Source organism: Echinococcus granulosus (assembly GCF_000524195.1).
Source record: "Echinococcus granulosus chromosome Unknown EG_S00095, whole genome shotgun sequence".
In the NCBI taxonomy this organism is placed as follows: Eukaryota; Metazoa; Platyhelminthes; class Cestoda; order Cyclophyllidea; family Taeniidae; genus Echinococcus; species Echinococcus granulosus.
In genome coordinates, this window is record NW_020170475.1 from 294,912 (window position 1) to 319,101 (window position 24,190).

Sequence of the window (24,190 nt, forward strand, 5' to 3'; positions counted from 1 at the left end):
GCCGACCGTCACGTACACCCGTCCATCGGTAGTCTTAAGGCCACCAGCCTAAAAGCGATCATATAACAACGGACGGGCTTAAAATAGTATCGTGGGGATAATGTGTCGCGTCTATTACTCTTTGTTACTTAGTTCTCACTTCAGTTTTGCCCAGCCATATCGCTCTGAGTTCTACCCAGCCAGTAGAGAGGTGGAGGCGTCACGTGTTCACTTTATCGGTATCTTTATATGGGCACTGTAGACAGGTCCGTAGCCGACTTTTCTGGATGTTTCGCGGCCAGTGTCGCTTCATTTGTTAATAGCATTCTTGCAGAATACGAGACCGGGGTGGTTGCCGATGATGTACGCCATTTTCAAGCCTTTCGTTTGGAGTCGTCGCAGTTTCCCCTAGGCATACCAAATAACCTGGGTGGCAGTACAATGGCGGAGTCCTTGGTGTTCGCGAAACCAAAATAAAAGTTAAGCAAATAATGAAGGTATCATAATATGTGATGATATTTTAGCTTAATTTTTTGCCGTATTCACGATGTATTTCAAATTTCCTTTAGGTATGCGCCTACAGTTATTCGACATTTTTATCTTGTTTAGTAGGATTCAACATGAAGCCGAATGCTAAGGTTCCCGATGCAAATGAGCGTTTGCTGTTTTTGAAGGACCCTTGCATGGTATCGACCACTATTTCAAGGAAGTCTTGCCGTTGTTTTAGCGGAAGATGTGGGGGATGATCACAATCACCCCTTGACAAGTTTTGTCTGCTTGTTGTGGTGGAAGGTTAAAAGAAAAAAAAAAAGATTTGAATATTTGTTGTATGTTGATGCGCGCCTAACCTGTCCTAATTGAATACTTCGCGCTGTTTCGCGTCAAGCGCTGTGATTAGTACGGAAACGCTCTCTGGCGAACAGAAGAAACATAAATTAGTTTTGCCCCAAAAACTGTTTCAACTGCATTTCCTGTTGATAATCAGGTTTTACCAGTCAATTGCAATCGCCATGGGAGATCTTATAGTATATCCCGTTTGGCTGTGCAAGACTATTCCAGCTCGTTGCAACCATAAGGGTCTGAATTCTATTCTCCTTTAATTGCAGGTATCGTTGAAATTCACTTCCAAATTCAGTCAAATGTTTTATATCTCTGCAGTCTTCGAAGATAATAACTGTGAGGGATGTTTGAATCTATCTTGATATAGGCCTCTACTTTTACTCCTTACACCTAGTTCCATTAATTCTATGCATAGACTCGCCGTAGTTTGTGTGATCTGTCGTTGCTTTGCAAGTCTTTCGCAAGCAGCTAAATTAAACAGCGTCCTAAAAATAATCTAAAACTAAAGTTCATTTTTGGACATTCTCCGAGTTGATTTGGCCTAATCGGCGTGCACTTTTTGTCGATTGCTTCAAGGCATATGTATCATCGCGCCTGCATCGATCCCTGGCTTTTGAAGCACCGTAGTTGTCCTCTGTGCAAGCAAAACATTCTTATCGCCTGCGGTCTATCTCTGGCCGAGGAGGACGTGACCTCATGTTCTGCCACCACTAGTGAGGTCGACTCGGGTTCCTCTCTCTCCGCCACCTCCGCCTCTCCATCTGCTTCCTCTATCTCGGTGCCTCTTGAGGGTCTCTTCTGTCCCCTTCTAGTCCTCTTCAGCTGCCGTCGTCGTCGCCACCACCACCATCATTTCTATCGAGACTTCCAACACGCTCGGCGGCCCAGTTCCTCCCTCGATGACGCCTTAGCACCTTCTGGAGATCGACGGGTGCTCGGTTCGGCGTCGGAGAACTCTTCCTCCTCCATTACCGCAAGATCTGTGCCCTCTGATCTCTTCCATACTTCTGCTATTTCTCCCTCTGTCTTGGAGAAGGGCACACGGTTCCCTGCCGAGGAGTTCGACGAGGCAAATGAGGAGGGAGAATCAATGGAGGAGGCAATGGGGAGAAGAAGTCGTCGAAATTTCATTAGTTTTTGCTCCTGCTGTGGAGGTAAGAGCGTTAGAGTGGAGAAAGAGGTACCAGTAGAAAGGCTCCTACCACCACAGATGAGCCCATCGACCTGTGGTACTACTCTCCCTTCTGCCCTTATGTACACACCACCTGTGGCGCATCCTCCGGCTATGATCCTCTGTCATCTCCCTCACTCAATGGACCTCAACCAAATTCCCATGGGAACGAAGACCGCTTTGCCTTCATATGAACAGGTTTGTTTTGTGGCGGTCTTTTAGGTACCTAACTTCCTCAAGGTGTGGTTCCTTTAAAGGCTTGGGACTAATAAATTTGAAGTGCAGAACTACACTATCGCCCAAAATAGAAATGTGTACAGCATAATCACTGTTTTTGATGCGATGCAAATTCTTTGAAGGGACTTATCTGGTTTGAGTTTCAACTTTCATTAAGGTAAATTATATTCTCTGGGGTGAGAAGCTGCTTGTGAGTCTTGGGGACCAGATTGTTAATTACCAAAATCTATCTGAATCGAGACCGTTGCATCTATCACCACTGATTAAATCCAAAAAAATTTACGTATTGATATTGGAATAACGACAAAGATTATTACAATAATTTTTTCACTGTAGTTCTGCGAGTAAGAGAGGCTGTAACTCTCATACTAAAGCAGCCTGATTTATCACGCAATTTTAATTGAGAAGTTGGCTTTTATTGTTGATGTCTGTAGACTATCATTTCAGAGGGGGTGCAAATTCGGTATATCTTTAATTTTCTTTTCATTCCGTCTCCCTCAGTGGTCTTAGGGACTGGAACAGTTCGCCATCTTTTTTCTAGAGGTTTTCTAGACTTATCCATTTCGTTTTTTGAAATGCGGAAGTTTTTTTTTCAAAGAAAGGTCATGCTTGTCAGAGTAACTAGCTTTTTCACTCAGATTACGCTGAAAACGCTGATTTCAGTTATTCTCTGTTGTCTGTTGACTGGCGTTTTGCGTTTTAGGGGTCAGTGTGATATTTGAATAATATTTATGCCCTCATTCTATTGGAAATTCCTGATTGAACACTTCGTAAATGGTCTTCCGTCCAGCCAGAACAATTTCATAATGAAATGGCTCCAACAGAGCGATCGACTGGAGCCAATCGTGACTTTCTAGGATCCCTGCATGTTACACAGATAATAAGTCTTGATTTATTGATGGTTTTTAAAAAAAATGGATTTTATATCACACCGTTGCGCTGGATGTAATTTTGGAAAAGCATTTAGAGGAGAACTAGGACATAACGGTAATTCATTGAATGATGTCGTTATTACAAAAAATAACTCCAAGTACTTTCTCACTACCCTTTCGGCGTCATTTAAGGAGAGTAAATCACTGTCAAAGCGTGTGTTTAAACGGGATACATGACCATAGCATCGTTTCTAAAATCATAACGTGCTGCGTATGCTCCAAAATTTAGTGATATGACGTTTTAGGTTAGTCTATTGGCTTGTGAAAACGCTTGTGATGGTTTAATTTTCTTGAATTTCTTTTCTTCCGCGCTCTAATTGATATACAAAACCGGTGTTTGGTTGTCAGAAAGCACAAATCGATTGTATGAATAAATTCCAAATTCACTATCTTCCGAAAGTAAACCGTTTTCGAGAAAAAATCGGAGTATCGCAAAATGTTTCATTGAAATTAGAAACAGTAAGCCACTACTACCCTCTCGTGAGTACGGCATCAACATAGGTATTTTTTCTGCAGACCTTACTCCAGCTCCCTATTCAGTAAATTTTTTAGACTTCTACTCCAAAAACTCAACCATGCTTTTGGAAGTTGAATGAAACGTGTTGCCTGATGTACAGCTAGCCAACTGTCAATGCTTTTTGGAAATGCGAATTGGTGGGAGGGAGCGATTTGTGCTGCTTGTCTCCCACAAACCTACAGGATGTCCAGCCGTGATGTTAGTGCTGGAGAAGTGGGAAATCAGTGTGACAGTCTAATTTCTCCACAGGTTGTTTTAAAAAATCATCGGGTGTGATTATGAGAGGTCCATTACAATCGAAGTTTGCATGATTTGGGCGAGTACTAAGGCTGGGAGATTAGCCAGAGGGGATAACCTATCGAAACAGTAAAAGAGTGACCTCATTTGTTCGGAGGTCATGCGCCATTGAAAAAGTGACCTCCTTTCGGAAGAGGTCGTGTAGGGTGCGCCAAACATCATTTTAACTGCCTCTTCTGTGACAATTCCAAGGACATTGGATCGTAGATAATCGCATAAACTGGCATCAACAGAGGCATGCCTGTTTCGACTGTACATCACTTTTCTACATTCAAAGTGGCTGGGGTGCCTTGATGTTGCTATTTAGAGCAGTGATATCTCCCTAACAAATGGTGTACAAAAGTGCTGCTTACTTTGCAGAGGAGAGTGAAATGATGGGTTATTTAAAATTCTGATTAAGTTAAAGGTTTCATTTGAATCAATGGTGATAACTAAAACAAAAATCATTTTAAGTCCATCAGCAGTCTGTGTTGCCAATTGGTAATTGTCACCTTTAACAGGTTAGTAAAAATAGCGCAGATCTCTTACCGTTTGATGCGCGCTCTCTGCTTATCTAGGAAAATTTTCTCATGCAGGCCACAGCAATGATGCCACGGGCGGCCTTTGTGGCGCTGCCAGCTTCTCCACCCGCGTATCCGCATCAGCCAGTTGCAGGTTGGAGCCCTCACTTCTCCACGGAGCCCAGACGGCAGGGGGTCGCTGGCCTCTTTGACCCGCCTCAACGCGCCCTCCCTGGTGCCAAAAGCAGCGTCGTTTACCCCGCGCTGTCCACCTCAGCAGCCAAGTTAGTCCTCCTGTTTTTGATGTTTGGTCCCCTTTTGCATTGGTCCGTTTTTCCTAAAGCAAATCTGTGCTTCTTTTCAAACGCCTGAATGCCTGCCTAGCTATCTGCGTAAGTTACTACCGTCAACGAAACATGCTCATATTAGCTGCGCTTGCTGATCGTAAATTGATTATAATTAGGCGCTAAGGTACACTGATGCCACAGACTCGAAATATGTAAATACGCTATGGTCATAGATTTGTTTACAAAAAGACAAATGAAGTCGTGCGTTTGATAGGGGTCCTTAACGAATACTAAAAATGAATGGTTAAGTATAAATAGCTTCACAACTGGCTCAACTTAGTGCGGCGATTGCAGGTTCTTTGAACATTTTCAGAAGTTACCTGCTTGGGTACCTATTACTTTTTCATACTCGATACTAGCATTTCCCTTGGAGCTTAAGCTCTGGGATTTATTTCTTTTTAGAAGAACGAATACGACCGCTGCTAACTTTGGAAATGCTTATTTAAAGTGATAATTAATGGTCATTTTCCTTGAAGCCTTTAAAGCCTGCCATTATTCTTTACGTGTTTTGTGTGACCATTGTCTTGGGATCTGGAGTTGCAAATGGCCATTAACTCAAGGGAACTTTAATTACTTCTAAAAATATTTTACAAATTTGTGCAGAAATGCGCTCATTTCATCATGGTTTTACGGTTCATTTTTTAATCGTTATTTTCGGAGCGAAATTACTGGAATCGCTTTGAGACTAAGTCATCAGTGATTTGTATTTAAAATCGCTTATATGTCCTTTCATTTTTGACACTTAAGTCATCCCCTATAGTACTTTAGGTACTGGAAAGTACACTTGTATTTAGGGGGGCGTTTTTTGATAATTTTTCGTGAGTCAGTGTTCGTTATCGTCATGACTCATGCGTAAGTTGCAATGGTTATTGTTTGTAAATAGACCTCTGAATTCGCTGTTTTCACAGTTCCATTCAATCGACTTACTACTACTCATTTGTGTGAGCGCGGTAACTTTTTCTCAACGGTGGCGCTTTCTCGCTGATCGCGCGACTTATTGTAATGGATATGAAACAAAACTCGCCGCGTCGTTCGCGCAATTCGAATCTCCTACAAAAATAAGGGATTACCATGCATAGTTCTGCAATAGTAGTAATCGCTGTTCTGACCACTGTCGAAAAATCGTAGACATTTTGTGAGATAATTTCAGGGAGAACTGAAGTGTATTTTAGGTGTTAGCTGCCTATATGATCCGTATGCGCAGTGTCTTTTTTGAGCATCAGGATTGTTATTTCAAATACTTCGTTCTAGCCTTGAATAACTAATTTATTTTAACTGACGATTATTTAGAATTCGCTTAGTTGGTTACGTGAAATGTCAGACCAATCAGTCGTTGACCACGCCTTAAACCGTGAGCCTTTGATAGACTGACGTGGCCTTCCTTGGCCTTTCCTTTGCAGCTGAATCATATCGGTGCATATAAAGAGGTAGATAACTCTTTTTGGAATGCTCACTACGCCTTATTGGATAAAAGCACGGAACCTAGCCACTGCTAGTCTATTTTCAGCGTCCAAAAGTCATTTAAGTTAACCAAGGGGTTGTCGGAAGAAAATTAGACAAAACATTAAACCGGTCATAGAACTGGCCGTAGTCAGCCATCTTATGAAACACTGGTGTGGTATGAACTGATGCTTATTTGTGTGAGCACAAACACTATAAACATCCCAACCAGAGTAACCAAGAGACAAGACTTTGGGAAAACGAAGACTTTAACGTTGATACTGTGAGTACATAAAGCTTATGGCGCGTACGCACGTGCCTGCTGGCCGGATTTTTGGAGTCCCGGGGTGGTGCTTGTGTTACTAAGATTGTAAGTTCATACAATTTGTCCCCACATCATATTGGTCAATGGATAAAAGGTGTAAATGAAGAAGCGTTCTAGTGTCTGGGGCTTTGAATTCCTAGTAAACTTATACAACGGGGGATACAAATATTTTGCTGGTATTTTAAATATCTCAGTATGTTGAAATGAATTCATAAATGAATAGATGGTATTTTATTAGCATTTTCCAAAATCAGCGTAATTTTCCAACCGTTGACCTCCCGTAATGCGATGGTGGCTAAACAAAGGGATGAGAGTGAAGTTAAACGCATAGTCCATCTCTCATTATATCTGGACGGAAGCAAGTTTTTTTAGGCAAGATGTACCTTTTTGAAAATTATGTTAGATTTTTTTAAACATGATGGCAATGGGTCACTGAAGCTGCAAAGGCTGAGAGGCTTTAGATGAAATCACGTCTTTTTTTCCCATTGCCAACCTTTGCTACATTAATCAAGCGGACGTGGTTATTACCAATAGCGGACGCGTGTACTCCTGTTTTGTTCTTTTACCTGGTCCTAAGTATGATTGTCCCATTAAAATCGCAGCCTGACTGGAAACACTACTCTTTCCTAGACCTCGCAAACTACCCAAGCTGTTTTTAGCTTGACAAAACCACGTCTTCACATTTCGCGAACAAATTACGGTTGGTCATTTTTTGCAAATATTGTCGTCGACGAGTTCAAACCAATGTGTCAAGTGCGATTTGAGCCTAGGCATCTTTTTAACCAAAGTACTCCATTTGGTGTCAGGATTGTCCACCAAATTGAGTTTTTGTACTGTTGCTGTATTGGGTAATGAATTAACATCAAAGCCAGTAGACTAGTTGCCTAATGATATTATTAGCGTTCTGGCTCATTAATTCATTTCTTTGCCTTATTTCGCCTACAGGATGAGTGCCAACAGTGGAGTCTCACCCGCACCGATTCTTTGCTCCTCAAACAGTAAGTTGCCCATCTTTGTAGATGTGAACACCCCAAAGGTTAAGGAGGCCTTTGGGGGCCAGTGTCAGTGCCCTTTCCCGTCGCCGTCGCCTCCGCTTGTTCAGACTCGGGAATCGTCCCCTCCGGCCTATCCTTTAGCCACAGTTGCTGCTAGTGGGAAACCCACGGGGTAAAACCCCATATTTTTGAATTCGTTAAAAATCAGTTATTTTTTCCACCTGAATTCTCCACCCATGTGTTACATTTGCAGTCACTTCAATTCTATTGAGAATTATTCTACCCTAAGAAAATACGCATGTGTTCTCAAAAAACGTGGAGACTACTTCACTTTTCACTGAAGGGATTGTTAACCATTTTAGTTTTTTTAAGACTCTGGGTTAAATCACCTTGACTAGTGGAAAGAGGGGCTGTTTTGTCGATTCTGACTGGTGTGCCGTTTAGTAAAAAAGGTGTCAAGAGAAGCTACCTTCACTCGAGAATATGATTAGGTTTTTAGGGACAAGGAATGCTATATTTAGCCAATGACAGTAGACCATAAAGAACTAGAATAAAACGTCTTGGTTGCTAACAGGATTCCTTTATTCGAACAGGTCTAAAGAATCTAAAAGATATTAAGTTTAGGGCTCTGTGAAGCTAGTTCAGAAAACGGAGAGATGAAGTCGTACTGTCCTTCCTGCTATCTGGAGATCGAGTTTCCTACTTGGTGTAGAATGTAGTCTAGACGGACTGTTACGCGCTTATATATTTAAAATTTGATACTTTAATTTTTACATGATTAAACCACCCTTCCCCAACTGGTAGTGAGAAAAAAGGATGAGGGTTTTATCGCGGCACAGCGCTTATTTTTTTAAATATGGGGGCGATGGACTGGGGGAACGAATTAGCTTCGATACATTCGACCCTGACCGTCGTATGATGATTAAGTTGTTCAAATCAAATAACGACATCCTTTGTTTCTTGCTTGATGAGATTTAGCGATTGTCCGAGATCTTCGTCACATTTGGGGCGGTTGAATTAAGTTGACAATCTTACTATTTGTAAGTAAAATCCTTAAGTCCTCGTTGTTATATATATTAATACAAATTAATAACTGTCACTGCTTTTCAAACTTCGTAAAACCTTTCAAAAGCCGTTGAAGTACTTAACCGGCACTGACTTTTTATTGTCTATTGCTCTCTGCAGGACCTCTTTGCATCCACTTCGTCGAGTGGCCCGTCTCTTAGCAACACGTCTTCTTTCCTCACCCATGAGCGAACATCAACAGCTCCGTTATCGCCACTATACCTCCTTTCTTGGTAGCCTAAAAAACTATCAACACCACTGGGAGTCCAAGCATCGCTTAAATCCTAGACCACGATGCTTGTACGAGGCATCGACGTCAGCAACGGCCATAGGAACAGCCACGACAGCAGTGATGAGTCGTCATCATCGTCTCCATGGTTATCATCGTGTTGGTGTGCTGGCAAAAACGCTGGAGTTGAACCACGAGGGCGTCATTATGTCCTCTAGGTCAACGACACCATCAGCGATTATAGCAGGATCGTCACCACTCCCGTTGTCCCATTCGCCACTGCTGTCTGGGAGGACAGCGTCACAGCGGTGTACCCCTGCCTTGGTCTCCGAGTCCTCCAGTGAGAACACTCATCGTGCTCCTCTTCGCCATACTCGTGTGCATAGTGTGCGTGTCACCGTCGAACCACAGGTAATGGTCCAAACTTCCCTTATTTCCTTTTTTGTCGTTCTCTTTCCGGTGATAACTTCCCAAGTTTGCTAGGTCGCATTCAATAGCTTCAATGTCATGCGGACCGAAATGTATTGCGCAAATTGTCACACTTTTCTGTGCAAAACAATGAAAGCATATCTTGAGATTTATAGGGTAGAGAAATTAACAATAATTGGTCAATCAAATGTTTGGCGTCAAAAAACGGGTTTTGAAAGAGCTTCATTATCTTTTTAGTTTCAAGAGTATCAATTGTGGACGAATATTAAGTAAAGCAGGAGAATAGGAGCTATAGGACCTTTTTTAAGTCCTTGATCAATTAAGTACAAAGTGGACGCATTACTACGACTCGGGATCCTAGTCTCGACTGCAGTCCGAAATGTGACTGCTCACGTGATTAATTTGGCGCAACTGCGATGATTTATTGCACTCTAGGATAAAAGGCTAGAGGTTTGGGGCTAGATGTACTTGAGTGGCTGCTCCTGTTCTAGCTGATCTCAGAGTTTTGTACCGGCAAAATTTATTGAATGCAACAACATTCTTCCTTTAAAATTCATCTCCTCACGGAAGCATCATTAAAAGCAAGGTAATTTCAACTCTTTTCACAACCTTTGTATTTCGATTTTCTGATAATCTCTGAAGTGTTGTCCTACATCCAGAGGGAATCTGAAATTTGTGGAAAATTGTGATGAATTTTTTTGAAAAAAAAATGCGTAAAATTCGTCGTTTGTGTGCATTTTAAAAGCGATTGCCTTTTAAGGTCTTACTCTCTGTTGTCCTAACACATCAATTGTAGGATCTTACTCCAAAGCTATGGTTAAAGTGGTTTCTTGTCTTTGTGTTTTTCCTGCGAAACAGCGTCGGTCGTGTTCATTCAAAGCATCTTCGTCAACATTTTTTGTCCTATATTCCCATTTCCTTAAGGTGCAATACCACACGGAACGAGACGCAGCGAGCTGTGAGGCGCTGCACAACGCGAATCTACACAGCATTGAATCGGAGAACTCCCTGCCCCGAATGAACTCCCTTCCCATCTCATTGAAGTCGTCAGTGTCTACTGGCGCCGATGCCACCGCCACTGTAGCAGCAGTTGCCGCCTTCCTGTGGAGATGCCACCCCTTCGGTTCAGCACCGGCGATTTGTTCACCCATCTCATCCCTCACTAAGAAAAATTCCTCCTCTTTACCCTCACTTTCTCTCTCACCACCTCCCTGAACTCGTTTCTTCGTCCGACCACTCCTTTGTTTCTCTTCTTTTCTATGCTCCAACAGCCTCACACTTCATTACCTCCGCTTCCGCCTGTCTACCCACTTTACTGTTCCTGTGTGTCTGACTGCGACCAGGCGAAATAGTACACCTTTGTGTGAACATTTTTGTTGTGGAGACATAAGTACAATCATGCGTTTTTAAATCGCCTTTCAAATGGTTCTCATATCTTTGGCTATTTAGACGTCCATTAGGCGGTTTGGTGCTGGGTTCCTCCAACCTACAACTTAATTCTTTCCATTGATAAGCTTTCCGCTGTGCAGTGTCAAAGTATGAAACTATTAGCACCCGGGCTACTCCAACTATTGCTGCCACTGAAAATCAAGTGGGATTTACTTAGTTCAGTTATGGTTGAGGCTAGTTTCTTGCCGCAATACTCATAAAAGTAAATGAAATGTATTTGGCCGTCTGGGTTTTGTAAAAGGTGCGCAGGGTTTGCATAGTTGTATTAGGCTGACTTGGTTTCATCCCTGGGCCGAGACGGAAAGGCATTTTATGCCTTTGGGAGATGGGAATGTCTGGATATGAAGCGAAAATTCTACCAATTAGGGCGTCGGTTCATGGCGCAGTCGCTTCGGCGTCGCCTTTGGCTTGTTTTTTTTTTCACCCGGACGGAGGCCTTGAGATAATGCGCGGGTACAGAGAGTACAAATTGTTCGGTAGATTGTAATACCTATTTGACCTTTGTGAAAATTCCCTTTAAATTTCCATCAACTCTGAATAAAGACAAGTAGTTGCCGATGCTTATTTCGTTATAGAGTCGTCGTACTTACCAAGGCAACACTTATCCTGGTTTCACCGATCTTTACCTGAGCATGATTGTACTAGTGTCAATCTACCTAAACAGTCGGGTTTTTCATTTTTTTAAGCTAAAAAACATTTAATTGCGAACAGCTTTTGAATAGACGATAGGTTGAACAGTCAATATATTGCCTTAGAGCCGTGATAAATGGACCTTCGACAGAATTATATTAGCAAATACTTTACATCCTGTGATAGCCTAGCATTTCGTGATTCATTAAAATTATGTGGAACTGAGAAACTAGGTGTGCGGAATTAAAATATCGTTATATTGGAGAGGGACTCACCGTCTATTTAAGCGCTTTTTGTCACTGCAACATGCTTTCGTAGATCATAAGTGGAGACTTACTTTAGTAAAATGCGTGATTTTACTAATCTGAATATAGTCCTCCTACGAGGGCACTCTTTGCGCCAATACTTGTGAAAACTTCAAATCCACCATGCTGTTCAAGCATTCAATCAGGCAATTAAGGTTAAAAGGTTCAGAATGAAAAAACAAATTCACAGTAGAAGAATTCAATATTTAAGCAAGCAATGTGGAAAAGTGGTACTTTTTTAGTGCATGGTATTAAACAGCACTTATGAGGCTAATTATACGTAGCGTTATTTACATTACTTTCTATTGAAGTACAGATATCCTTTTATTTGTCCTGGAAATTATTTCAGTTCAGTAAAAGGCGGCATTGACGAGACCTCAATATTTACGGACTTTTGAGTCTACGTATTTGACATACCATACGAAAATTGAAAACCCATCTTGGCTACTTGAGACTTTAATTGACGGTTACCGGAAAACGACACTAAGTATTTCTATTAGTTTACACAAAATAGCGGGGAAGCAGAAAATATCAAACAAAACCATCCCGAAACTTATGATTTAAAACAAGTGATAGTCGGTCAAGGATAATGCGTTTGACTGATTTTTCACGTATAACTGGATAAGGAATACTAAATCGCGGTGAAGTAGCAAGGACACGTCAATCTGCAATTTTTATTTGCTTTCAGGATAGTATCAGGTCAATGACTACAAATCACGTAATAATTTCTTCTGCTCCATCCCCCTTTAGAGCTAAGGTATTAGGCTAACCTGGTCTCTTTTAAAAGTTATCACCACTTATTCGCATCTTGCAGCCCGACTTCATCCTTTCAAGGCCCATCCGATCATCATTTCGTTTACCAGTGCGTCTACTAAACCATCAAAATCACATCTTTGATCATTGATGAAAATTCCCACTTTTAAACATCATAATCTCAATGTGGGTCTACTGAATAAGAGTTTTATATGCAGCAAGCTTGAGAATGAAAACGTACTGATCCAGTAACCTTCAGGGAGTTACAAACGAGACGGTTGGAAAGTAGTTGACGTACCCTACACGACCTCATACGCCACCTTCCTAGTGGCGTATGACCTCAAACGAAATGAGGTCAGAGTTCTCACTTCAGTTTTGCCCAGCCATATCGCTCTGAGTTCTACCCAGCCAGTAGAGAGGTGGAGGCGTCACGTGTTCACTTTATCGGTATCTTTATATGGGCACTGTAGACAGGTCCGTAGCCGACTTTTCTGGATGTTTCGCGGCCAGTGTCGCTTCATTTGTTAATAGCATTCTTGCAGAATACGAGACCGGGGTGGTTGCCGATGATGTACGCCATTTTCAAGCCTTTCGTTTGGAGTCGTCGCAGTTTCCCCTAGGCATACCAAATAACCTGGGTGGCAGTACAATGGCGGAGTCCTTGGTGTTCGCGAAACCAAAATAAAAGTTAAGCAAATAATGAAGGTATCATAATATGTGATGATATTTTAGCTTAATTTTTTGCCGTATTCACGATGTATTTCAAATTTCCTTTAGGTATGCGCCTACAGTTATTCGACATTTTTATCTTGTTTAGTAGGATTCAACATGAAGCCGAATGCTAAGGTTCCCGATGCAAATGAGCGTTTGCTGTTTTTGAAGGACCCTTGCATGGTATCGACCACTATTTCAAGGAAGTCTTGCCGTTGTTTTAGCGGAAGATGTGGGGGATGATCACAATCACCCCTTGACAAGTTTTGTCTGCTTGTTGTGGTGGAAGGTTAAAAGAAAAAAAAAAAGATTTGAATATTTGTTGTATGTTGATGCGCGCCTAACCTGTCCTAATTGAATACTTCGCGCTGTTTCGCGTCAAGCGCTGTGATTAGTACGGAAACGCTCTCTGGCGAACAGAAGAAACATAAATTAGTTTTGCCCCAAAAACTGTTTCAACTGCATTTCCTGTTGATAATCAGGTTTTACCAGTCAATTGCAATCGCCATGGGAGATCTTATAGTATATCCCGTTTGGCTGTGCAAGACTATTCCAGCTCGTTGCAACCATAAGGGTCTGAATTCTATTCTCCTTTAATTGCAGGTATCGTTGAAATTCACTTCCAAATTCAGTCAAATGTTTTATATCTCTGCAGTCTTCGAAGATAATAACTGTGAGGGATGTTTGAATCTATCTTGATATAGGCCTCTACTTTTACTCCTTACACCTAGTTCCATTAATTCTATGCATAGACTCGCCGTAGTTTGTGTGATCTGTCGTTGCTTTGCAAGTCTTTCGCAAGCAGCTAAATTAAACAGCGTCCTAAAAATAATCTAAAACTAAAGTTCATTTTTGGACATTCTCCGAGTTGATTTGGCCTAATCGGCGTGCACTTTTTGTCGATTGCTTCAAGGCATATGTATCATCGCGCCTGCATCGATCCCTGGCTTTTGAAGCACCGTAGTTGTCCTCTGTGCAAGCAAAACATTCTTATCGCCTGCGGTCTATCTCTGGCCGAGGAGGACGTGACCTCATGTTCTGCCACCACTAGTGAGGTCGACTCGGGTTCCTCTCTCTCCGCCACCTCCGCCTCTCCATCTGCTTCCTCTATCTCGGTGCCTCTTGAGGGTCTCTTCTGTCCCCTTCTAGTCCTCTTCAGCTGCCGTCGTCGTCGCCACCACCACCATCATTTCTATCGAGACTTCCAACACGCTCGGCGGCCCAGTTCCTCCCTCGATGACGCCTTAGCACCTTCTGGAGATCGACGGGTGCTCGGTTCGGCGTCGGAGAACTCTTCCTCCTCCATTACCGCAAGATCTGTGCCCTCTGATCTCTTCCATACTTCTGCTATTTCTCCCTCTGTCTTGGAGAAGGGCACACGGTTCCCTGCCGAGGAGTTCGACGAGGCAAATGAGGAGGGAGAATCAATGGAGGAGGCAATGGGGAGAAGAAGTCGTCGAAATTTCATTAGTTTTTGCTCCTGCTGTGGAGGTAAGAGCGTTAGAGTGGAGAAAGAGGTACCAGTAGAAAGGCTCCTACCACCACAGATGAGCCCATCGACCTGTGGTACTACTCTCCCTTCTGCCCTTATGTACACACCACCTGTGGCGCATCCTCCGGCTATGATCCTCTGTCATCTCCCTCACTCAATGGACCTCAACCAAATTCCCATGGGAACGAAGACCGCTTTGCCTTCATATGAACAGGTTTGTTTTGTGGCGGTCTTTTAGGTACCTAACTTCCTCAAGGTGTGGTTCCTTTAAAGGCTTGGGACTAATAAATTTGAAGTGCAGAACTACACTATCGCCCAAAATAGAAATGTGTACAGCATAATCACTGTTTTTGATGCGATGCAAATTCTTTGAAGGGACTTATCTGGTTTGAGTTTCAACTTTCATTAAGGTAAATTATATTCTCTGGGGTGAGAAGCTGCTTGTGAGTCTTGGGGACCAGATTGTTAATTACCAAAATCTATCTGAATCGAGACCGTTGCATCTATCACCACTGATTAAATCCAAAAAAATTTACGTATTGATATTGGAATAACGACAAAGATTATTACAATAATTTTTTCACTGTAGTTCTGCGAGTAAGAGAGGCTGTAACTCTCATACTAAAGCAGCCTGATTTATCACGCAATTTTAATTGAGAAGTTGGCTTTTATTGTTGATGTCTGTAGACTATCATTTCAGAGGGGGTGCAAATTCGGTATATCTTTAATTTTCTTTTCATTCCGTCTCCCTCAGTGGTCTTAGGGACTGGAACAGTTCGCCATCTTTTTTCTAGAGGTTTTCTAGACTTATCCATTTCGTTTTTTGAAATGCGGAAGTTTTTTTTTCAAAGAAAGGTCATGCTTGTCAGAGTAACTAGCTTTTTCACTCAGATTACGCTGAAAACGCTGATTTCAGTTATTCTCTGTTGTCTGTTGACTGGCGTTTTGCGTTTTAGGGGTCAGTGTGATATTTGAATAATATTTATGCCCTCATTCTATTGGAAATTCCTGATTGAACACTTCGTAAATGGTCTTCCGTCCAGCCAGAACAATTTCATAATGAAATGGCTCCAACAGAGCGATCGACTGGAGCCAATCGTGACTTTCTAGGATCCCTGCATGTTACACAGATAATAAGTCTTGATTTATTGATGGTTTTTAAAAAAAATGGATTTTATATCACACCGTTGCGCTGGATGTAATTTTGGAAAAGCATTTAGAGGAGAACTAGGACATAACGGTAATTCATTGAATGATGTCGTTATTACAAAAAATAACTCCAAGTACTTTCTCACTACCCTTTCGGCGTCATTTAAGGAGAGTAAATCACTGTCAAAGCGTGTGTTTAAACGGGATACATGACCATAGCATCGTTTCTAAAATCATAACGTGCTGCGTATGCTCCAAAATTTAGTGATATGACGTTTTAGGTTAGTCTATTGGCTTGTGAAAACGCTTGTGATGGTTTAATTTTCTTGAATTTCTTTTCTTCCGCGCTCTAATTGATATACAAAACCGGTGTTTGGTTGTCAGAAAGCACAAATCGATTGTATGAATAAATTCCAAATTCACTATCTTCCGAAAGTAAACCGTTTTCGAGAAAAAATCGGAGTATCGCAAAATGTTTCATTGAAATTAGAAACAGTAAGCCACTACTACCCTCTCGTGAGTACGGCATCAACATAGGTATTTTTTCTGCAGACCTTACTCCAGCTCCCTATTCAGTAAATTTTTTAGACTTCTACTCCAAAAACTCAACCATGCTTTTGGAAGTTGAATGAAACGTGTTGCCTGATGTACAGCTAGCCAACTGTCAATGCTTTTTGGAAATGCGAATTGGTGGGAGGGAGCGATTTGTGCTGCTTGTCTCCCACAAACCTACAGGATGTCCAGCCGTGATGTTAGTGCTGGAGAAGTGGGAAATCAGTGTGACAGTCTAATTTCTCCACAGGTTGTTTTAAAAAATCATCGGGTGTGATTATGAGAGGTCCATTACAATCGAAGTTTGCATGATTTGGGCGAGTACTAAGGCTGGGAGATTAGCCAGAGGGGATAACCTATCGAAACAGTAAAAGAGTGACCTCATTTGTTCGGAGGTCATGCGCCATTGAAAAAGTGACCTCCTTTCGGAAGAGGTCGTGTAGGGTGCGCCAAACATCATTTTAACTGCCTCTTCTGTGACAATTCCAAGGACATTGGATCGTAGATAATCGCATAAACTGGCATCAACAGAGGCATGCCTGTTTCGACTGTACATCACTTTTCTACATTCAAAGTGGCTGGGGTGCCTTGATGTTGCTATTTAGAGCAGTGATATCTCCCTAACAAATGGTGTACAAAAGTGCTGCTTACTTTGCAGAGGAGAGTGAAATGATGGGTTATTTAAAATTCTGATTAAGTTAAAGGTTTCATTTGAATCAATGGTGATAACTAAAACAAAAATCATTTTAAGTCCATCAGCAGTCTGTGTTGCCAATTGGTAATTGTCACCTTTAACAGGTTAGTAAAAATAGCGCAGATCTCTTACCGTTTGATGCGCGCTCTCTGCTTATCTAGGAAAATTTTCTCATGCAGGCCACAGCAATGATGCCACGGGCGGCCTTTGTGGCGCTGCCAGCTTCTCCACCCGCGTATCCGCATCAGCCAGTTGCAGGTTGGAGCCCTCACTTCTCCACGGAGCCCAGACGGCAGGGGGTCGCTGGCCTCTTTGACCCGCCTCAACGCGCCCTCCCTGGTGCCAAAAGCAGCGTCGTTTACCCCGCGCTGTCCACCTCAGCAGCCAAGTTAGTCCTCCTGTTTTTGATGTTTGGTCCCCTTTTGCATTGGTCCGTTTTTCCTAAAGCAAATCTGTGCTTCTTTTCAAACGCCTGAATGCCTGCCTAGCTATCTGCGTAAGTTACTACCGTCAACGAAACATGCTCATATTAGCTGCGCTTGCTGATCGTAAATTGATTATAATTAGGCGCTAAGGTACACTGATGCCACAGACTCGAAATATGTAAATACGCTATGGTCATAGATTTGTTTACAAAAAGACAAATGAAGTCGTGCGTTTGATAGGGGTCCTTAACGAATACTAAAAATGAATGGTTAAGTATAAATAGCTTCACAACTGGCTCAACTTAGTGCGGCGATTGCAGGTTCTTTGAACATTTTCAGAAGTTACCTGCTTGGGTACCTATTACTTTTTCATACTCGATACTAGCATTTCCCTTGGAGCTTAAGCTCTGGGATTTATTTCTTTTTAGAAGAACGAATACGACCGCTGCTAACTTTGGAAATGCTTATTTAAAGTGATAATTAATGGTCATTTTCCTTGAAGCCTTTAAAGCCTGCCATTATTCTTTACGTGTTTTGTGTGACCATTGTCTTGGGATCTGGAGTTGCAAATGGCCATTAACTCAAGGGAACTTTAATTACTTCTAAAAATATTTTACAAATTTGTGCAGAAATGCGCTCATTTCATCATGGTTTTACGGTTCATTTTTTAATCGTTATTTTCGGAGCGAAATTACTGGAATCGCTTTGAGACTAAGTCATCAGTGATTTGTATTTAAAATCGCTTATATGTCCTTTCATTTTTGACACTTAAGTCATCCCCTATAGTACTTTAGGTACTGGAAAGTACACTTGTATTTAGGGGGGCGTTTTTTGATAATTTTTCGTGAGTCAGTGTTCGTTATCGTCATGACTCATGCGTAAGTTGCAATGGTTATTGTTTGTAAATAGACCTCTGAATTCGCTGTTTTCACAGTTCCATTCAATCGACTTACTACTACTCATTTGTGTGAGCGCGGTAACTTTTTCTCAACGGTGGCGCTTTCTCGCTGATCGCGCGACTTATTGTAATGGATATGAAACAAAACTCGCCGCGTCGTTCGCGCAATTCGAATCTCCTACAAAAATAAGGGATTACCATGCATAGTTCTGCAATAGTAGTAATCGCTGTTCTGACCACTGTCGAAAAATCGTAGACATTTTGTGAGATAATTTCAGGGAGAACTGAAGTGTATTTTAGGTGTTAGCTGCCTATATGATCCGTATGCGCAGTGTCTTTTTTGAGCATCAGGATTGTTATTTCAAATACTTCGTTCTAGCCTTGAATAACTAATTTATTTTAACTGACGATTATTTAGAATTCGCTTAGTTGGTTACGTGAAATGTCAGACCAATCAGTCGTTGACCACGCCTTAAACCGTGAGCCTTTGATAGACTGACGTGGCCTTCCTTGGCCTTTCCTTTGCAGCTGAATCATATCGGTGCATATAAAGAGGTAGATAACTCTTTTTGGAATGCTCACTACGCCTTATTGGATAAAAGCACGGAACCTAGCCACTGCTAGTCTATTTTCAGCGTCCAAAAGTCATTTAAGTTAACCAAGGGGTTGTCGGAAGAAAATTAGACAAAACATTAAACCGGTCATAGAACTGGCCGTAGTCAGCCATCTTATGAAACACTGGTGTGGTATGAACTGATGCTTATTTGTGTGAGCACAAACACTATAAACATCCCAACCAGAGTAACCAAGAGACAAGACTTTGGGAAAACGAAGACTTTAACGTTGATACTGTGAGTACATAAAGCTTATGGCGCGTACGCACGTGCCTGCTGGCCGGATTTTTGGAGTCCCGGGGTGGTGCTTGTGTTACTAAGATTGTAAGTTCATACAATTTGTCCCCACATCATATTGGTCAATGGATAAAAGGTGTAAATGAAGAAGCGTTCTAGTGTCTGGGGCTTTGAATTCCTAGTAAACTTATACAACGGGGGATACAAATATTTTGCTGGTATTTTAAATATCTCAGTATGTTGAAATGAATTCATAAATGAATAGATGGTATTTTATTAGCATTTTCCAAAATCAGCGTAATTTTCCAACCGTTGACCTCCCGTAATGCGATGGTGGCTAAACAAAGGGATGAGAGTGAAGTTAAACGCATAGTCCATCTCTCATTATATCTGGACGGAAGCAAGTTTTTTTAGGCAAGATGTACCTTTTTGAAAATTATGTTAGATTTTTTTAAACATGATGGCAATGGGTCACTGAAGCTGCAAAGGCTGAGAGGCTTTAGATGAAATCACGTCTTTTTTTCCCATTGCCAACCTTTGCTACATTAATCAAGCGGACGTGGTTATTACCAATAGCGGACGCGTGTACTCCTGTTTTGTTCTTTTACCTGGTCCTAAGTATGATTGTCCCATTAAAATCGCAGCCTGACTGGAAACACTACTCTTTCCTAGACCTCGCAAACTACCCAAGCTGTTTTTAGCTTGACAAAACCACGTCTTCACATTTCGCGAACAAATTACGGTTGGTCATTTTTTGCAAATATTGTCGTCGACGAGTTCAAACCAATGTGTCAAGTGCGATTTGAGCCTAGGCATCTTTTTAACCAAAGTACTCCATTTGGTGTCAGGATTGTCCACCAAATTGAGTTTTTGTACTGTTGCTGTATTGGGTAATGAATTAACATCAAAGCCAGTAGACTAGTTGCCTAATGATATTATTAGCGTTCTGGCTCATTAATTCATTTCTTTGCCTTATTTCGCCTACAGGATGAGTGCCAACAGTGGAGTCTCACCCGCACCGATTCTTTGCTCCTCAAACAGTAAGTTGCCCATCTTTGTAGATGTGAACACCCCAAAGGTTAAGGAGGCCTTTGGGGGCCAGTGTCAGTGCCCTTTCCCGTCGCCGTCGCCTCCGCTTGTTCAGACTCGGGAATCGTCCCCTCCGGCCTATCCTTTAGCCACAGTTGCTGCTAGTGGGAAACCCACGGGGTAAAACCCCATATTTTTGAATTCGTTAAAAATCAGTTATTTTTTCCACCTGAATTCTCCACCCATGTGTTACATTTGCAGTCACTTCAATTCTATTGAGAATTATTCTACCCTAAGAAAATACGCATGTGTTCTCAAAAAACGTGGAGACTACTTCACTTTTCACTGAAGGGATTGTTAACCATTTTAGTTTTTTTAAGACTCTGGGTTAAATCACCTTGACTAGTGGAAAGAGGGGCTGTTTTGTCGATTCTGACTGGTGTGCCGTTTAGTAAAAAAGGTGTCAAGAGAAGCTACCTTCACTCGAGAATATGATTAGGTTTTTAGGGACAAGGAATGCTATATTTAGCCAATGACAGTAGACCATAAAGAACTAGAATAAAACGTCTTGGTTGCTAACAGGATTCCTTTATTCGAACAGGTCTAAAGAATCTAAAAGATATTAAGTTTAGGGCTCTGTGAAGCTAGTTCAGAAAACGGAGAGATGAAGTCGTACTGTCCTTCCTGCTATCTGGAGATCGAGTTTCCTACTTGGTGTAGAATGTAGTCTAGACGGACTGTTACGCGCTTATATATTTAAAATTTGATACTTTAATTTTTACATGATTAAACCACCCTTCCCCAACTGGTAGTGAGAAAAAAGGATGAGGGTTTTATCGCGGCACAGCGCTTATTTTTTTAAATATGGGGGCGATGGACTGGGGGAACGAATTAGCTTCGATACATTCGACCCTGACCGTCGTATGATGATTAAGTTGTTCAAATCAAATAACGACATCCTTTGTTTCTTGCTTGATGAGATTTAGCGATTGTCCGAGATCTTCGTCACATTTGGGGCGGTTGAATTAAGTTGACAATCTTACTATTTGTAAGTAAAATCCTTAAGTCCTCGTTGTTATATATATTAATACAAATTAATAACTGTCACTGCTTTTCAAACTTCGTAAAACCTTTCAAAAGCCGTTGAAGTACTTAACCGGCACTGACTTTTTATTGTCTATTGCTCTCTGCAGGACCTCTTTGCATCCACTTCGTCGAGTGGCCCGTCTCTTAGCAACACGTCTTCTTTCCTCACCCATGAGCGAACATCAACAGCTCCGTTATCGCCACTATACCTCCTTTCTTGGTAGCCTAAAAAACTATCAACACCACTGGGAGTCCAAGCATCGCTTAAATCCTAGACCACGATGCTTGTACGAGGCATCGACGTCAGCAACGGCCATAGGAACAGCCACGACAGCAGTGATGAGTCGTCATCATCGTCTCCATGGTTATCATCGTGTTGGTGTGCTGGCAAAAACGCTGGAGTTGAACCACGAGGGCGTCATTATGTCCTCTAGGTCAACGACACCATCAGCGATTATAGCAGGATCGTCACCACTCCCGTTGTCCCATTCGCCACTGCTGTCTGGGAGGACAGCGTCACAGCGGTGTACCCCTGCCTTGGTCTCCGAGTCCTCCAGTGAGAACACTCATCGTGCTCCTCTTCGCCATACTCGTGTGCATAGTGTGCGTGTCACCGTCGAACCACAGGTAATGGTCCAAACTTCCCTTATTTCCTTTTTTGTCGTTCTCTTTCCGGTGATAACTTCCCAAGTTTGCTAGGTCGCATTCAATAGCTTCAATGTCATGCGGACCGAAATGTATTGCGCAAATTGTCACACTTTTCTGTGCAAAACAATGAAAGCATATCTTGAGATTTATAGGGTAGAGAAATTAACAATAATTGGTCAATCAAATGTTTGGCGTCAAAAAACGGGTTTTGAAAGAGCTTCATTATCTTTTTAGTTTCAAGAGTATCAATTGTGGACGAATATTAAGTAAAGCAGGAGAATAGGAGCTATAGGACCTTTTTTAAGTCCTTGATCAATTAAGTACAAAGTGGACGCATTACTACGACTCGGGATCCTAGTCTCGACTGCAGTCCGAAATGTGACTGCTCACGTGATTAATTTGGCGCAACTGCGATGATTTATTGCACTCTAGGATAAAAGGCTAGAGGTTTGGGGCTAGATGTACTTGAGTGGCTGCTCCTGTTCTAGCTGATCTCAGAGTTTTGTACCGGCAAAATTTATTGAATGCAACAACATTCTTCCTTTAAAATTCATCTCCTCACGGAAGCATCATTAAAAGCAAGGTAATTTCAACTCTTTTCACAACCTTTGTATTTCGATTTTCTGATAATCTCTGAAGTGTTGTCCTACATCCAGAGGGAATCTGAAATTTGTGGAAAATTGTGATGAATTTTTTTGAAAAAAAAATGCGTAAAATTCGTCGTTTGTGTGCATTTTAAAAGCGATTGCCTTTTAAGGTCTTACTCTCTGTTGTCCTAACACATCAATTGTAGGATCTTACTCCAAAGCTATGGTTAAAGTGGTTTCTTGTCTTTGTGTTTTTCCTGCGAAACAGCGTCGGTCGTGTTCATTCAAAGCATCTTCGTCAACATTTTTTGTCCTATATTCCCATTTCCTTAAGGTGCAATACCACACGGAACGAGACGCAGCGAGCTGTGAGGCGCTGCACAACGCGAATCTACACAGCATTGAATCGGAGAACTCCCTGCCCCGAATGAACTCCCTTCCCATCTCATTGAAGTCGTCAGTGTCTACTGGCGCCGATGCCACCGCCACTGTAGCAGCAGTTGCCGCCTTCCTGTGGAGATGCCACCCCTTCGGTTCAGCACCGGCGATTTGTTCACCCATCTCATCCCTCACTAAGAAAAATTCCTCCTCTTTACCCTCACTTTCTCTCTCACCACCTCCCTGAACTCGTTTCTTCGTCCGACCACTCCTTTGTTTCTCTTCTTTTCTATGCTCCAACAGCCTCACACTTCATTACCTCCGCTTCCGCCTGTCTACCCACTTTACTGTTCCTGTGTGTCTGACTGCGACCAGGCGAAATAGTACACCTTTGTGTGAACATTTTTGTTGTGGAGACATAAGTACAATCATGCGTTTTTAAATCGCCTTTCAAATGGTTCTCATATCTTTGGCTATTTAGACGTCCATTAGGCGGTTTGGTGCTGGGTTCCTCCAACCTACAACTTAATTCTTTCCATTGATAAGCTTTCCGCTGTGCAGTGTCAAAGTATGAAACTATTAGCACCCGGGCTACTCCAACTATTGCTGCCACTGAAAATCAAGTGGGATTTACTTAGTTCAGTTATGGTTGAGGCTAGTTTCTTGCCGCAATACTCATAAAAGTAAATGAAATGTATTTGGCCGTCTGGGTTTTGTAAAAGGTGCGCAGGGTTTGCATAGTTGTATTAGGCTGACTTGGTTTCATCCCTGGGCCGAGACGGAAAGGCATTTTATGCCTTTGGGAGATGGGAATGTCTGGATATGAAGCGAAAATTCTACCAATTAGGGCGTCGGTTCATGGCGCAGTCGCTTCGGCGTCGCCTTTGGCTTGTTTTTTTTTTCACCCGGACGGAGGCCTTGAGATAATGCGCGGGTACAGAGAGTACAAATTGTTCGGTAGATTGTAATACCTATTTGACCTTTGTGAAAATTCCCTTTAAATTTCCATCAACTCTGAATAAAGACAAGTAGTTGCCGATGCTTATTTCGTTATAGAGTCGTCGTACTTACCAAGGCAACACTTATCCTGGTTTCACCGATCTTTACCTGAGCATGATTGTACTAGTGTCAATCTACCTAAACAGTCGGGTTTTTCATTTTTTTAAGCTAAAAAACATTTAATTGCGAACAGCTTTTGAATAGACGATAGGTTGAACAGTCAATATATTGCCTTAGAGCCGTGATAAATG

At 42.0% G+C, this 24,190-nt stretch overlaps 3 protein-coding genes across 3 annotated transcripts in view; all 3 read left to right on the plus strand. All coding sequences in view use genetic code 11, as the record gives it.

The window, feature by feature from the left end:
- Positions 1 to 616, plus strand: part of EGR_08088 (hypothetical protein) — a gene marked incomplete at both ends in the record, with an annotated part of 3,434 nt that extends 2,818 nt beyond the window's left edge. The window contains 2 exons of the mRNA XM_024497337.1: positions 504 to 548; positions 589 to 616. Coding sequence (XP_024348275.1) covers positions 504 to 548; positions 589 to 616 — 73 coding nt within the window. The remainder of the gene's footprint in view (positions 1 to 503; positions 549 to 588) is intronic.
- Positions 617 to 9,830: 9,214 nt separating this feature from the next.
- EGR_08089 (hypothetical protein) lies at positions 9,831 to 13,850 on the plus strand (the record flags this gene model as incomplete). The annotated part of the gene is made up of 5 exons (XM_024497338.1): positions 9,831 to 9,889; positions 11,999 to 12,040; positions 12,202 to 12,256; positions 12,376 to 12,444; positions 13,755 to 13,850. The coding sequence occupies 5 exons, from the start codon at positions 9,831 to 9,833 to the stop codon at positions 13,848 to 13,850; spliced, it is 321 nt and encodes a 106-aa protein (XP_024348276.1).
- Positions 13,851 to 14,068: 218 nt separating this feature from the next.
- On the plus strand, positions 14,069 to 23,187 carry EGR_08090 (E3 ubiquitin-protein ligase; the record flags this gene model as incomplete). The annotated part of the gene is made up of 5 exons (XM_024497339.1): positions 14,069 to 14,857; positions 17,200 to 17,426; positions 20,200 to 20,421; positions 21,435 to 21,954; positions 22,897 to 23,187. The coding sequence occupies 5 exons, from the start codon at positions 14,069 to 14,071 to the stop codon at positions 23,185 to 23,187; spliced, it is 2,049 nt and encodes a 682-aa protein (XP_024348277.1).
- Between the last annotated feature and the right edge of the window lie 1,003 nt (positions 23,188 to 24,190).